This window comes from Camelus dromedarius, chromosome 24 (genome assembly GCF_036321535.1).
Source record: "Camelus dromedarius isolate mCamDro1 chromosome 24, mCamDro1.pat, whole genome shotgun sequence".
NCBI classification, from domain to species: Eukaryota; Metazoa; Chordata; class Mammalia; order Artiodactyla; family Camelidae; genus Camelus; species Camelus dromedarius.
This window is the reverse complement of record NC_087459.1, coordinates 17,292,682-17,304,837: the sequence shown is the minus strand read 5'-3', so window position 1 is coordinate 17,304,837 and position 12,156 is coordinate 17,292,682. Positions and strand designations below refer to the sequence as shown.

At 44.3% G+C, this 12,156-nt stretch overlaps 1 protein-coding gene across 2 annotated transcripts in view; it reads right to left on the bottom strand.

Moving 5' to 3' along the window:
- OTOA (otoancorin) overlaps positions 1–5,418 on the bottom strand; it is a 47,430-nt gene extending 42,012 nt beyond the window's left edge. For both annotated transcript variants that reach the window (XM_031433323.2, XM_031433324.2), the window contains exons 1-6: positions 5,326–5,418; positions 4,962–4,990; positions 4,839–4,869; positions 4,695–4,722; positions 3,035–3,122; positions 487–618 (exon numbers count right to left, since the gene is read on the bottom strand). In XM_031433323.2, coding sequence (XP_031289183.2) covers positions 487–618; positions 3,035–3,122; positions 4,695–4,722; positions 4,839–4,869; positions 4,962–4,990; positions 5,326–5,416 — 399 coding nt within the window. In that variant the 5' untranslated portion in view covers positions 5,417–5,418. The remainder of the gene's footprint in view (positions 1–486; positions 619–3,034; positions 3,123–4,694; positions 4,723–4,838; positions 4,870–4,961; positions 4,991–5,325) is intronic.
- Positions 5,419–12,156: the final 6,738 nt, after the last annotated feature.

Below are 12,156 nucleotides of genomic sequence, written 5' to 3'. Positions count from 1 at the left end.
TGATGTGTATTTTAATAACAGACATTAAAATAAGTCTGTGATTATTAAAGTATTTAAATGGCTCAACTGCATGGGTTCAAAGGGTTCTCCGGGTCTCAGAGGCCTTACTCTGTTCTTACATCATCAACCTCATTTTGTGGAAATTTCCTGTTTCTGCTTTCTGCCTCCTCTGGACCATAAGCTCCCTGAGGGCAGGGGCAGTCTTGCATCTCTGGTGCACAATAATCACTTATGGATGTTTAGCAAACCAAACTATTGGAGCTCCTCAGCATCCCTCATTTCTTGGTACGCACAGAATAAGGCTGTTCAACTGAACTTTGGAGAAAGTAGGAGAGAAAACCTAAGTCCCAAAACTCCCAGGGACTTTGCAGAGGACAAAGGAGGGAGGAAGAGATAAGGAAGTCAGGCTCAATTCCATTCAACTCAACAAACACCAACTGGCCCTGGACTCCTTCCCCTACTCCCGGGAAGCCAAGACTGCCTCACCATGCGGTCCTTCTTGTCTTCTAACAGGGACTTCATGGCGGTGTGGAATTGCTGAGCATCTGTTTGCCTCAGGTCCTCCAGCAGCTTCTGGGGCTCGTACAAACGCTGCTTCAGGTGATTTTCCATGGCTGCCTGGATATGGAATGTTGGGAGAGTCAGTGAGGACAGGAGCACGTGGTCAGCACCACGGCCAGCAGCCCAGCCAAGCAATTCCCCGTGGAGACCGCAAGCTGGCAGCCTTCACACCTGTTTGGTTGAGTTGGCTCCAGAGTTTTTTATTCGCTGTCAACATTTATAATTCAGGGGATTCCTCCCAAAAATCCAGATTTCCAACTTCTCTTGGAAAACACAAAGACATGGCACCACTGAGCACACATCCCCTTCCTTGTAATAATCCTTGCAGGTGATTGAGGTTTTAAGTCCTGAGCAGCTGGGCTCTATCCAGAAAGTTTACTACACTCAGATGGACACGGCTTAAAAACCCCCTCCCATGCCCCAGACCACCAGCACAGGACCAAAATTTAGGCAGCATGAACTCGTGGCATCTGCTCCAGGGTGAGGAGCAGAGGCCAGCAGCCTCTCCTAGGAGAGATTTCCTCTGCTTCTGGGGGGATCTTTTTCTAAACCTTCCTTAAATAGAGGTGCTCGAGAAAGGCAGAATAGCATGACATTGTGGACAAAAGGTGAGCTCTAGAGCCAGACAATCCATGTGCAAATCCCTGCCTTGACACTAACTAGCTGTGCAGGCTAAGACAAGTTCCTTAACTAGGATTGCTAGATAGAACACAGGATGCCCAGTTAAATTTGAATTGCTGATAAACAATGGATAATTTTTAGCATAAGTACATCTCAAATATTGCGTGGAACATACTTACACTAAAAAAAAAGTATTCGTTGTTCATCTGCAAGTCAAATTTAACTGGGCATCCTGTATTTACATTTGCTAAATGGACAACACTACCTCTGGGCCTCAGTTTTCTCAGCTGAAAGATAAGAACAACAATCAAACTCACTTGGTAAGTAAGGATGAATTCTGGGTCGTGAGTAGTAAATGAGTGTGTAAGGTGTTCTCAACGGCGCCTAGCTCATAGCAGGTGGTCAGTAAGTGCCAACCATTATTCTCTGTCCTGAGTTGAACAGTTGTTTACTCAGTGTCTCTCCCCCTAGAATGAATGGTCCACGTGGGTACCTGCCTTGCTCTTCTGAGTCTCCAGTGTCTAGAACTGTGCCTAGCAGAGAATAGAGGCTGGATAAGTAGATATTGACTAAATAAATAGATATGCAAATAAAAAGAGAGGTAGTATAGCTTCTGATCAGGTTAAAATATACACATTTCATGAGAAACCCCACAGCTCGGGAGAGAAGGAGCAAGCCTCACTTCTTTCTAAGCTGCACAGACCGATGAACAGGACAAAGAAGGCAGATGCCGTGAGGCCAACAGCCACCTCCAGCTAGTGGGTGTCCTGGTAAATGGTTAACAATCAGCAATCTGAGTGCAGTTCTCAGCCTTAGTGTTGGCTGACACTTTCATTTTCATTATAAAGTAAATAAAAACTGAAATAACAGAGATATATGTCAGAACTTCACTCATCATTGACATGATTTCTTTGCTGCATTAGATAATGATCTTTGAATTCTGAAAGAATATTCTCTCCGCTTTCTGTGCTATTCACAGCATCTTGGTAAAGGCACAACATAGCACTTGGAGCTGATAAGCATGCTGATGAGGCACGTGCTGCCCAGTTTGCCGCAGTCCCCACCATGCCCTGTTGCTCCCTATGGCAAATAGCCATTGCCATCTATTTACATGCTTGTGCTAGTTTTTTTTCTTACAGTAGAGTTCAAAGGGAAGAAAGAGCAATATTTGGGGGGGCCCATGATTGACAGACTGATAATTATACCCCAAAATCCACTCTCCTGTAATTCCTTTTAGCAATAGAATCTCCCAGGTTTTAGCCAGGTACATGGCCTCTCGGAAAGTCCGTGACTGTGGACTGCGAGCCAACGAAACACGAACAGGAGGAAATGTGCAACTTGCAGGTCACAGCCTTCAAGAGAAGCTGCTCGCCCTTCACTTCCCCTTTCCCACCGCGCCCTCCCCTGGGTTGGAGAATGGCCGTGCTGTCTCAGCTATGTGCACGACGTCCCTAGACGATGACAAAGCAACAGGATAGAAGGAACCAGGGCCCCTCGATGGCCTTTTGAAATGCAGCTGCCACTAACTAACTCTCTGGGTCTCCCACCTGGCTCTGGACTATTACATGAGATAAAAATAAACTAAATTGTTTAAGCTGCTGTAATTTGGGGCCTCTTTGTTACAGCAGCTCAGCCTGTACCCTGATATACCACATCTCCATCCAAGGTGGGAAAATGAAAGACAGACCAAAGAGCTTGTATCCTGTTGCAAGAAAAACTGGACAGAACATGTTTCTTTGTGGAAGTGAAGACTAGCTCTCTACCCAGCCCACTTCTCCATCTTACCTGGCCCCTGGCTTTGCAATCCCTGTGCACTGAGAGGAGAACATAGGCTTGGGTCTCAGATACACACCTGCAGGCTGAGGATGGTGAAGGGAACATTCCGTGAGTTCAGATAGGCCAGGACTCTGTGGGAAAGGTCTGCCGTCCACACATGGGCGCTTCAGCGGAAGACAGACAGAAGAAGGTTGTGATGACAGGGTCCCCGATGGTGAGTGGTTCCCCGACTAGCTGAGTGCTCAGGGGACCGAAGTTCAAAGAAGGTAGTGGGAACGGGCAGGATGCTAAGAAGTCTGTGCTTGAGGGCAGGAGATTTATTGCCTTGCCCAGTGTGGGGGAGTTTCCAACTCGAGGAGTCTGCCTGAACACCATCGTCTCAAAGACAATGATCGCTTTCGGAGCTGTAACCTACAGTCTAATTCCCACAACAATCCTCTCAGATTAACTGCAATCAATCCAGGTTGACTTGGAAAGGCTTCCTTACTCTACTGAGTTTAAAAAACAGATGCTGTTTTTTTAACCGTAAGAGGCCAGAATAGCAGAGTCAAGAGTGTGGGCTCAAAGCCGGGACTTGAGACCTGGCTCCACCACCACTTGACTGTGTGGCCTGAGGCAGTTAACTGAATGTTCCTGTGCCTTGGTTTCCCTTTCTATGCAGCACAGCTAACAATTGTGAGAATTAAATTTCTTCACACGGGTAAAGTGCTTACAACAGTGCCCAACACATAGAAAATGCACATTTTCCCCTCAGAACAGCCAAAAATTGGAAGCAACTCAAACGTCCAACAACAGGTGAGAGGTTAAACAGATGCTCTGTCCATTCGATGGAACGCCGCTCACCAAGGAAAAAGGAATGAGTTGGACTTTTGCGTCTAGCTGTGATGGAGTAATTGGCTCCAGATAAATCCTCCTGCCTTAAACAATTAGGCCTTCTATAATCCCATTTCTGTTATAAATAGATAGATAGATAAAAATTTTAGCCTGAAAGAATATATCCAAAACTATCAACTGGAGTTACCCTGGAGAGAAGAGTGTTTATGGGGGTCTTTCAATTTAATAATTGAGCGCTCCTGTCAGTGGGGCTTCAAGGCTCCTATTTCTCCTTCATAGTCCTTGTTCTATTCAAATTATCTGTTAATATTTGTCCTTCCACAACACTGTCTAGTGCCGTGCCCCAGATCCTCAGCATCTAACGTCAGCCTGTATGCAGCGTATAGAGCGACAGTGAGCCCTGGAGCCAGGCTGCTGGATACACACTCTGGGCTCCACCACTTCCCAGCCGTGTGACCTTAATTCACCTCCCCAGGCTTCTGTTTCCTTCTTCTCTCTAGTGTGATAACACGAGGACCATGTGAGGATCACATGTGTTTCTATGCACAAAGCACTTAGAATAGTATCTATGTGGGGAGGGTACAGCTCAGTGGTGGAGCATGTGCTTAGCACGCACAAGGTCCTGGGTTCAATCCTCGGTACCTCCACTAAAAATAAATAACTAAAAATAAGAGAATGGTACCTGCTATGTAGTAAGTACTCAGTAAATGTTAGCTCTTGTACTAGAGCAGAGAGCGCTGAAATTTTGTGGAACAAACGTATCTATTTTAAAACACTTGTGCTTTGGGTGATATTTTTCATAATGAGTACATATTACTTCTTATGATTAAGAGACTTCCATTAGGAACTTTTTTTTTTTTTAATCTATGCCATCCCTTCCCCTCCCCTTTAGGGTGGGTTACCTTTGAAACTGTATGAGATCCAGCAATGCTACAATGGAAATAAAATGAAAAGACAACTTAAAAAGGAATCATTCCAGAGGGATCATATGTGCATTCTGCTTGAAATTCTTAGAAGCAACAAGGGAGGGACAGTGGGGACATTACCATTCAGGTAGCTTCCATCTATTATTTCTTCCTGAAAGGCAAAGAGATTACACCAAGTATAGCAGCCAAAAGTTGGCAGTTGGAGCAGAGGGGATGTTGTTTAAAAGAAAATGCAATACTCACCGCCATTTTTTTCAACAGTGGATGCAAATCTGCAACAAAGCCATTAAATGTATCAATAGAATAAAAATACAAATATGGCTTAAGAAAAGATCCCCCCCCCACAGAAAGGCCATTCATGAAGGAAATAATTTTAGTAAATTTTAATGATATTTGTGCCTGTATGTACCAGTGTGAGAAAACCTTGGTTTGGGAAATCCTTTTAGAATAATCCTGAAAATTCTACATATACATGGGTACACACGCACACAGGCAGGCACACATCCTAAAACTCTTTACGGCAACACATACCTAAGTTGATCTAACCCCACTCCATTCCCTAAGATGTGTGGAAACCATGACAGATGATTCCTCCCCCAGGACTTACCCTGCTGGGAATCCTGAATTCTATGACTTGCCACTCCATGGCTCAGAAAGAGGAACAGCAAAAGAGAGTGTGTCCTAGGTTCCTGAGACATTCTCCTGTGGATAATTCAAGCACAGAAGTGATTCAGGTTTGTACATTTTAAGTATATTTAAGAACATTCAGAAGACAAAAGGGAGGAACAGATAGACTCAGAATCACTTGAGGGTTTTTCTTAAATTTTAAATTCCTTTGCTCCATCTAAAAACGTATGCAAGTCTAAGACACAATTATCTCTCTCCTCAATCTACAATAGCCTGCTTATATTCTTATATCCGCCGCCCATTCCCCTCAATCCAGCAAAGGCGGGTGGTTAAAAGCATGGACTCTGTCATATCTGACAAGGGACTTATATCTATAATATAAAAAGAACTCTTACAATTCAGTAAGTATAAGATAAACAAGCCAATGGGAAAAACATATAAACTTAAACTTCATTAAAAAAATAAAAGCAAATGACCAATAGTACATAAAAGATTATCAACATTATTAGTTATCAGGAACATGTACATTAAACCCATATGAGATACACCACGACATATGCACCAGAATGGCTAAAAGTTTACAAGACTGACAATACCAAGTGTTGACGATGATGTGGAGCAACATGAACTCTTACATCTGCTGATACAGCCCCTTTGGAATACTGTTTGGCAGTGTCTTATGAAGTTAAGTATACACTATGATCCAGGAATTCTATCCCTAGGTATTTACCCAAGAGAAATTAAAATACATTTCCATACAAAGATTTGCACAGTTTCATTCATATTAGCCAAAAGTTGGAAACAATGCAAATGTTCAACTATAGATGCAAGATTAAACAAATATGGAATATCCATTCAATGGACTATCACTCACCAGTAAATAAGGAATGAGTTGGACTTCTGCTTCCAGCTGCAATGGAGTAATCGGCAGTAGATAAACTCTCCTGCCTTAAACAATAGAAAACAAACAAAATATATGAAACAAAGGTTTTCAGACATTGGTCAATGGATAGCACAAGACTGAGATCCCTGAGAGAAGGGAAAATCTGAGATAAGAGAAAATATATATATTAAGTTCTGCCCCCAGTTCCTGGCACACGGCTCCTAAAATCCTTATAATTTCCTAAATAATAGGAGCACTAGGAGCATTTTTGGTTCTATTGAGGCAGCTCTCGGGGGGCTCCTAAAGGGAGACTGGTCACCAGAGAGACGAAGTCATGATTAGAAACTTAGAATCTTCAGCCCTCCCCCCATCTCCTGGAGAACAGAGGGGCTGAAAATGGAAAATAACTAATTATGCCTATGTGAGGAAGCCTCCATAAAGTCCCAACAGTAGGAGATTCAGAGGGCTTCCAGGTTGGCCAACACAGCCTTTTCAAGGCTGCATCCTTGAAAAGGGCTCCCACTGTGGGACTGGTGGGCAGAGTGTACGTTCCAAGGACAGGGAAGTGGGTAAGGAGCGGGTAAGGAGCCTCTGATCCCCAAGTCCAGCTTGAGGGTCAATCAGCGGTCACATCCTCTCAATGACCTCTCCAAGGGTGCTAGCAATCGACAACCCAAGGGCCAAATTCAAAGGCTGCCTGGTTTTGTGTGGCTCATGAGCTAAACATGGTTTTTTACACTTTTTAACAGTTTTTAAAAATCAAAAGAACAATATTTCTTGACACATGAAAATTTTGCATATGAAATTTAAATGTTAGTGTCCATAAATATAGTTTTATTGGAATACGGCCATTCCATTCATTTAAGTATCGTCTGTGGCTGTTTCCATGCTACAACGGCAGAGCTGGGAAGTTGTGACTAAGGAAGTGTGGTCCACCAAGCGAAAATATTTACTCTCTGCTCCTTTACTGAAAAAGTGTGCCAAGCCTGCTTTTAGAACTCCATTCTTTTATATTTACAGAAGAAATGAGATGTCTGAGATGGCTTCATAATAATCTAAGGGGAGAAAATAGACATGGATGAAACAAGTTGACCACCGAAGCTGGGTGACAGGTACACGAGGTCCATTATATTCAAGTGTCTGCCTTTACATGGGCTTGAAATTTTCCACACAACTGACTTTTAAAAAGAAAAAGCAAAACAACAGAGGCGGTGTTTTTCATAAAAGAGGGTGGAGAGATGAGGAGGAACCAGGAAAAGGGGCTGAGAGGGGTGGCCAGAGAGCTGGGAGGAAAGCAGGTGTGGATGGTGTCCTGGAGGTCACGGGCAGAGAGGGGAGGAACACTTAAGCGCTGCTCCTGGGTCATGTCAGGGGAAGACTGGGGATTGCGCTTTGCCTCCCCTGACTCCCAGGCCGCCCACACCCCAGTTACAGGATGCCACCCTCTTAACAGAAACTTGAAGGGACCCCATAATGCAGGCTGTGGGTTTCTTGAGATTCCCTTCTGGGTGCCCCAGCATCCTCTAATACAGAGTTCCCTGGTATTGTCTGGCTTGTCGTGCAAACGGATTCTTTATCTCCCAGGGGACTTTCACAACCAGCCTTGAAAAGAGTTGTACTTTGCTCATTTCACTGCCGAAGGGCAAAAACCAATGAAACTTTTGAAACCTCCAGACACCAAAAGTGGCGCATTCTAACAGATTTCGAGCGAACGTGATCCCAAAGCACTTTGTAGACGCGTTCTGCTCCATCAGTCCTACCCCGGCAGGCTGGTGCGGTCAGCTCTCATAATAACGCTCACTGGCTTTGGGGCTTTGGGGAACCTCTGGCCCTTTTTCCTCCTTTCCCTTTGGTCAGCTGCCCTGGGGCATTGGTCTCATTCACAACTCTCCAGTTTCCCAGACAATGAGGCTTCTTGTGCCTGTCGCTGCAGCCTCCCTATTAACTCTACGAGAGGTTTACAATTACTGAAACAGATGCCCCGCTTTCTGCTGCCCACAAAGTCTTCGTTCCAATGAAATTGCCAGGATGGGATTTGGTTTTAATTAAAAGCCCTTCGGGTCACTCTCTTCCAGGAGACTGGCCAAGAGGATTGAAAGGGCTGAGCTGTGGCAAAGGCGATCTGGCGGTGGATAGCTTTCTCCATGCACCCCACCCCTTCCTCACCGAAAGGCCTTCTCCCTGCAGATGGGCGAAAATTAGGCAGGCAAGGATTACTTTGAAGAAACTTAGAATGAAAACAGCAACAATAACCACAATCTTGAAATGAATATGTTTTTCTGAAAAACTTCACGCTTTTGGATGAGCAGAGAGACCAGTCATCCCAGTTTCTGGGACTGAGGGGTTCAGCTTTAAAACCTGGAAAGTTGCAGGCAAACCAGGATACCGATTTGGTCACCCAAAGGATGAGAAACATAGCATCTTCTACGAAACTTGCAAAGATGCTGGGGCATTGCCATGCCAGACATACACCAACAATTCACAATTACATGGAGTTTTACTGTCTGCAAAGCAGCTCTATTAAAAGTCTGTATTATGGATACATACATATGGATACGGGTGTATAGATACTAACTTGGAGATTTTTTACAAAAAAAAAAAAAAAACACAAGACCATTTTCATTACTATTAATGCAAACTGGGCTAACTTGTCTGGTTTGTAGAATACCAGGCTGACTGATCTGGGTTTGGATTTCATTTCTAACCATGGTGTTGGAACAGCCCAGCTCACAAGTGCTGTAGAACTCAGGGAATGGGTGCTTTCTGGAACAGACGCATGGAGGCCTGAGCACTGGTTCCGGCTCTGCCCCTGATAGTGAGCGACCCTGGACAGTCATCCCCCTTCCTCTCTTTTCATCTCAGAAGAGCAAAATGGAAGCCTTGGGATTCCGTGACGAAAGGGGGAGACTCAGAGAGGAGGACACTGGTCTCACTGAGCATCTTCCATCTACTGGATCATTTCATTTACTCACCCGATCCACCGGCCCTGAAGGTCTACTTTCCTTAAGTGTCACAGATGAGTTCAGTGGACATGCAGAGGTCTCAGAGCAAGCAAATGGCAGAGAGGGGGACCCGAGGCAGTAGCAACCGTTGAATGGGAGAGAACAAAGCACATGCCCTCTACACGCATTGCCCTGCTCAGTCCTTGCAGAATCTTTGAGGCAAGCATTACCATTATTTCTTTTTCACAGACTAGGAAACAGGTTCTAAAAGGTCAAGTGACCTGCCCAAGGTCACACAGCTATTAGGTGGATCACAAACGCAGAGATAAATGACTCCACACACTTACCAGCTCTGCTCTCTAGCCTCTGCTCCGCAGCCCTGAACCTAAAACTCTAGGTGGTCAGGGCAACGTTAGGGATTGAAGCCCCGGGTTTAATTTAAAGCACCCCTACTGGCTGCAAGCGCCTGAACAAGTTCCTCCACCTGCACCACCTGCATTTCCTCTCCTGCACCATGAGGGACGGCCATGGCCCCTCCTTCACACAGGCTGCAAACATTTGTAAAGTTCATCGATTTATCCTATGCATAGCTGGTGCTATTTGCTCTACCTGTATATTCCCATTTCTTCCTCACAACAGCTATGAGATAAAACACGTAAAATGTATAAAGAGCTTTCCTTATATGTAGAATATGTAAACACTGAGCCCAGCACCGGCACATGTAAATTCGATGAACAGGAGCTGTTATGAGTCCTGACACTGTTATTTTTGCTGCTGACATCCTTACAAAGTTGTCACCACTGTTGTTCTTATTACTGTCATTCAGTGGGTTCGGATCCCTTTCTTGGAAATTTCATCACCTCTTCCCCCCTCCACCCCATGGACACCCCCGGCCCATGAGCCCTTAAAAACCTTCGCCGATCCTCCATTCTCTGTCACCAGCTGCCCCACTCCACCTTGTGCCTCTTCCCTGGGGAGGCCCCGCGGCGACCCCCCTCTCCAACCACCAACCCCCGGCCTCCAGGCGACCCCAGCGCCACCAGCTGCTCCCGCCCGCCCGCGCCCCGTGCGCCTGGCCCCGCCGTGTCCTCCTCCCCGGCTGCCCGCACCTCACCTGCGGTGCCCGGCTCTGCTGCTCTGAGTCCGGCGGGCGGGCGGGCGGTGGGAACGGCTCCCACCTCCCTGCGGTGGCACCTGCGAGGGGACACCCGGGCTCCGAGCGCCGCGGGGGTCACAGTCCCGAAGCGCGCAAGACAAAACGCGCTCTCCCTCGCCCCTCTCCCAGACAAGCGGCGGGCCAAGAGGCTGAAGGGCTTTACAGACACATCCACCAATTGCAGTGTAGGGACTCTCTTTGGATCCGGATTCAAACTATTTAAAAAGTGATAGGACAATTGGAGTGATGTGGTCGCTGGATGTTGAATAGTTAGGGTTTTCTTTTAGGTGTGACAATTGCAATGTGGCTCTCTTTTAAGAGTTCTTATCTTTCGCATATATATTTACAAAACTGAAATATGATGTCTGGGGTTGGTTTGGAAATAATGGGGACCAAGGAGTGGCAGAAGCCTGGGTGAAACAAAGCTGGCCATGTGATGGTACTTGGGGCAGCCTGAGCAAGGACCAATATTACCTAGTTTCTTCTTTTTTATGTGCTTAGAATTTTCCATAATAAAAGTTTTTTGTAAAATAATAAGAATTGTAAAGATATTCAGATCCCCTTGATTAGTAAATGTGACCACATGTATCTAACGGGAAAAAAAATCCTTAGAGGTTAAGCAGGCTTGTGCACCAAAATATTTACTGCAGCAGCGTTACATACAAATATTAAGAAAGAGGGAGAGGTGGTAGGGAAAAAACCAACTTCTGTCCACCATTAAGGAAATGGTTACATAAACTATACTCCATCAGCTTCATGGGTATATAACTTCATAGTTGATACAGCTATTTAAATGGGCATTAGCAAAGATTGTGTAATAGAAATACAAGGAAATTATTTTATATGCGAAAAGGCCGAATGTTAAGTAACAAATGTATATGCATTTTTTTATTAAAACAGAAAGGAATATATTGAAGTGTAAGGTTTGCATGGTGGAATTATGCATAACTGTTCTACGTCCTTTCTGTTGAAAACACAATTGTGAACTCTGGAGATTTCCTTACAACCCTTTACATTTAATGAAACACATCTCAAGATCTGAAAAATTTTAAAGTAACCACTGAAATGCCTAATGCTGACATTATTTTGTCAATGGCAAAATTACACATTCTCTGCAGAAATGGCCAACTGTACTGTTCTGGCAGTTATTTATACAATATTTATATTATTTATAAATAGTTATAACATTTATCAGCATTCTCAAAAACACCTGTCTGTCCCTAGGCTCTTGGTTTAATTCTTTTAATGGAGGTACTGGGGATTGAACCCAGGACCTTGTGCATGTTAAGCATGCGCTCTACCGCTAAGCTTTAAACAAGAAGCTTACCCTCAAGCCCTTACTGATGGGAAATGTCTTCCATCCTTTGTCAATTTTTGCTTTTGAAAATAGGTGTTGAGTTTCACATGATTCATCTTGGAAGACTAAAAGTATCTTTTTATTTTCAAAATTTTTGGTGTTGAAAATTTGTAAATGTGTATGTGTGGGTACATATATGCAAAGAAAAAAGTTCAGAAGGGTATATACCAAAATGTTAATAGTGGTGCTCTCAGGGTTATGGGATGGGTAAAGTTTATTCGCATTTTTTTCTTACACCTGTCTGTAATTTTTCTACATTTTCTATAACAAACATGCTACTTACAATGCAAAAACCATTAGGGCTTTATGGTCAGTCACAGCCACTTTATAAATAACCAATAATAAAAAGAAGGTGGCAAAATCAAGTGCAGGCAAAGATTTTTGTTCTGCTGAGTATAAAAAGCACTGTCAGTCTATTCTCAAACACCTCAACTCTACCATTTGAAAAGTGTTGAGGGTTCAAAGGCAAAACT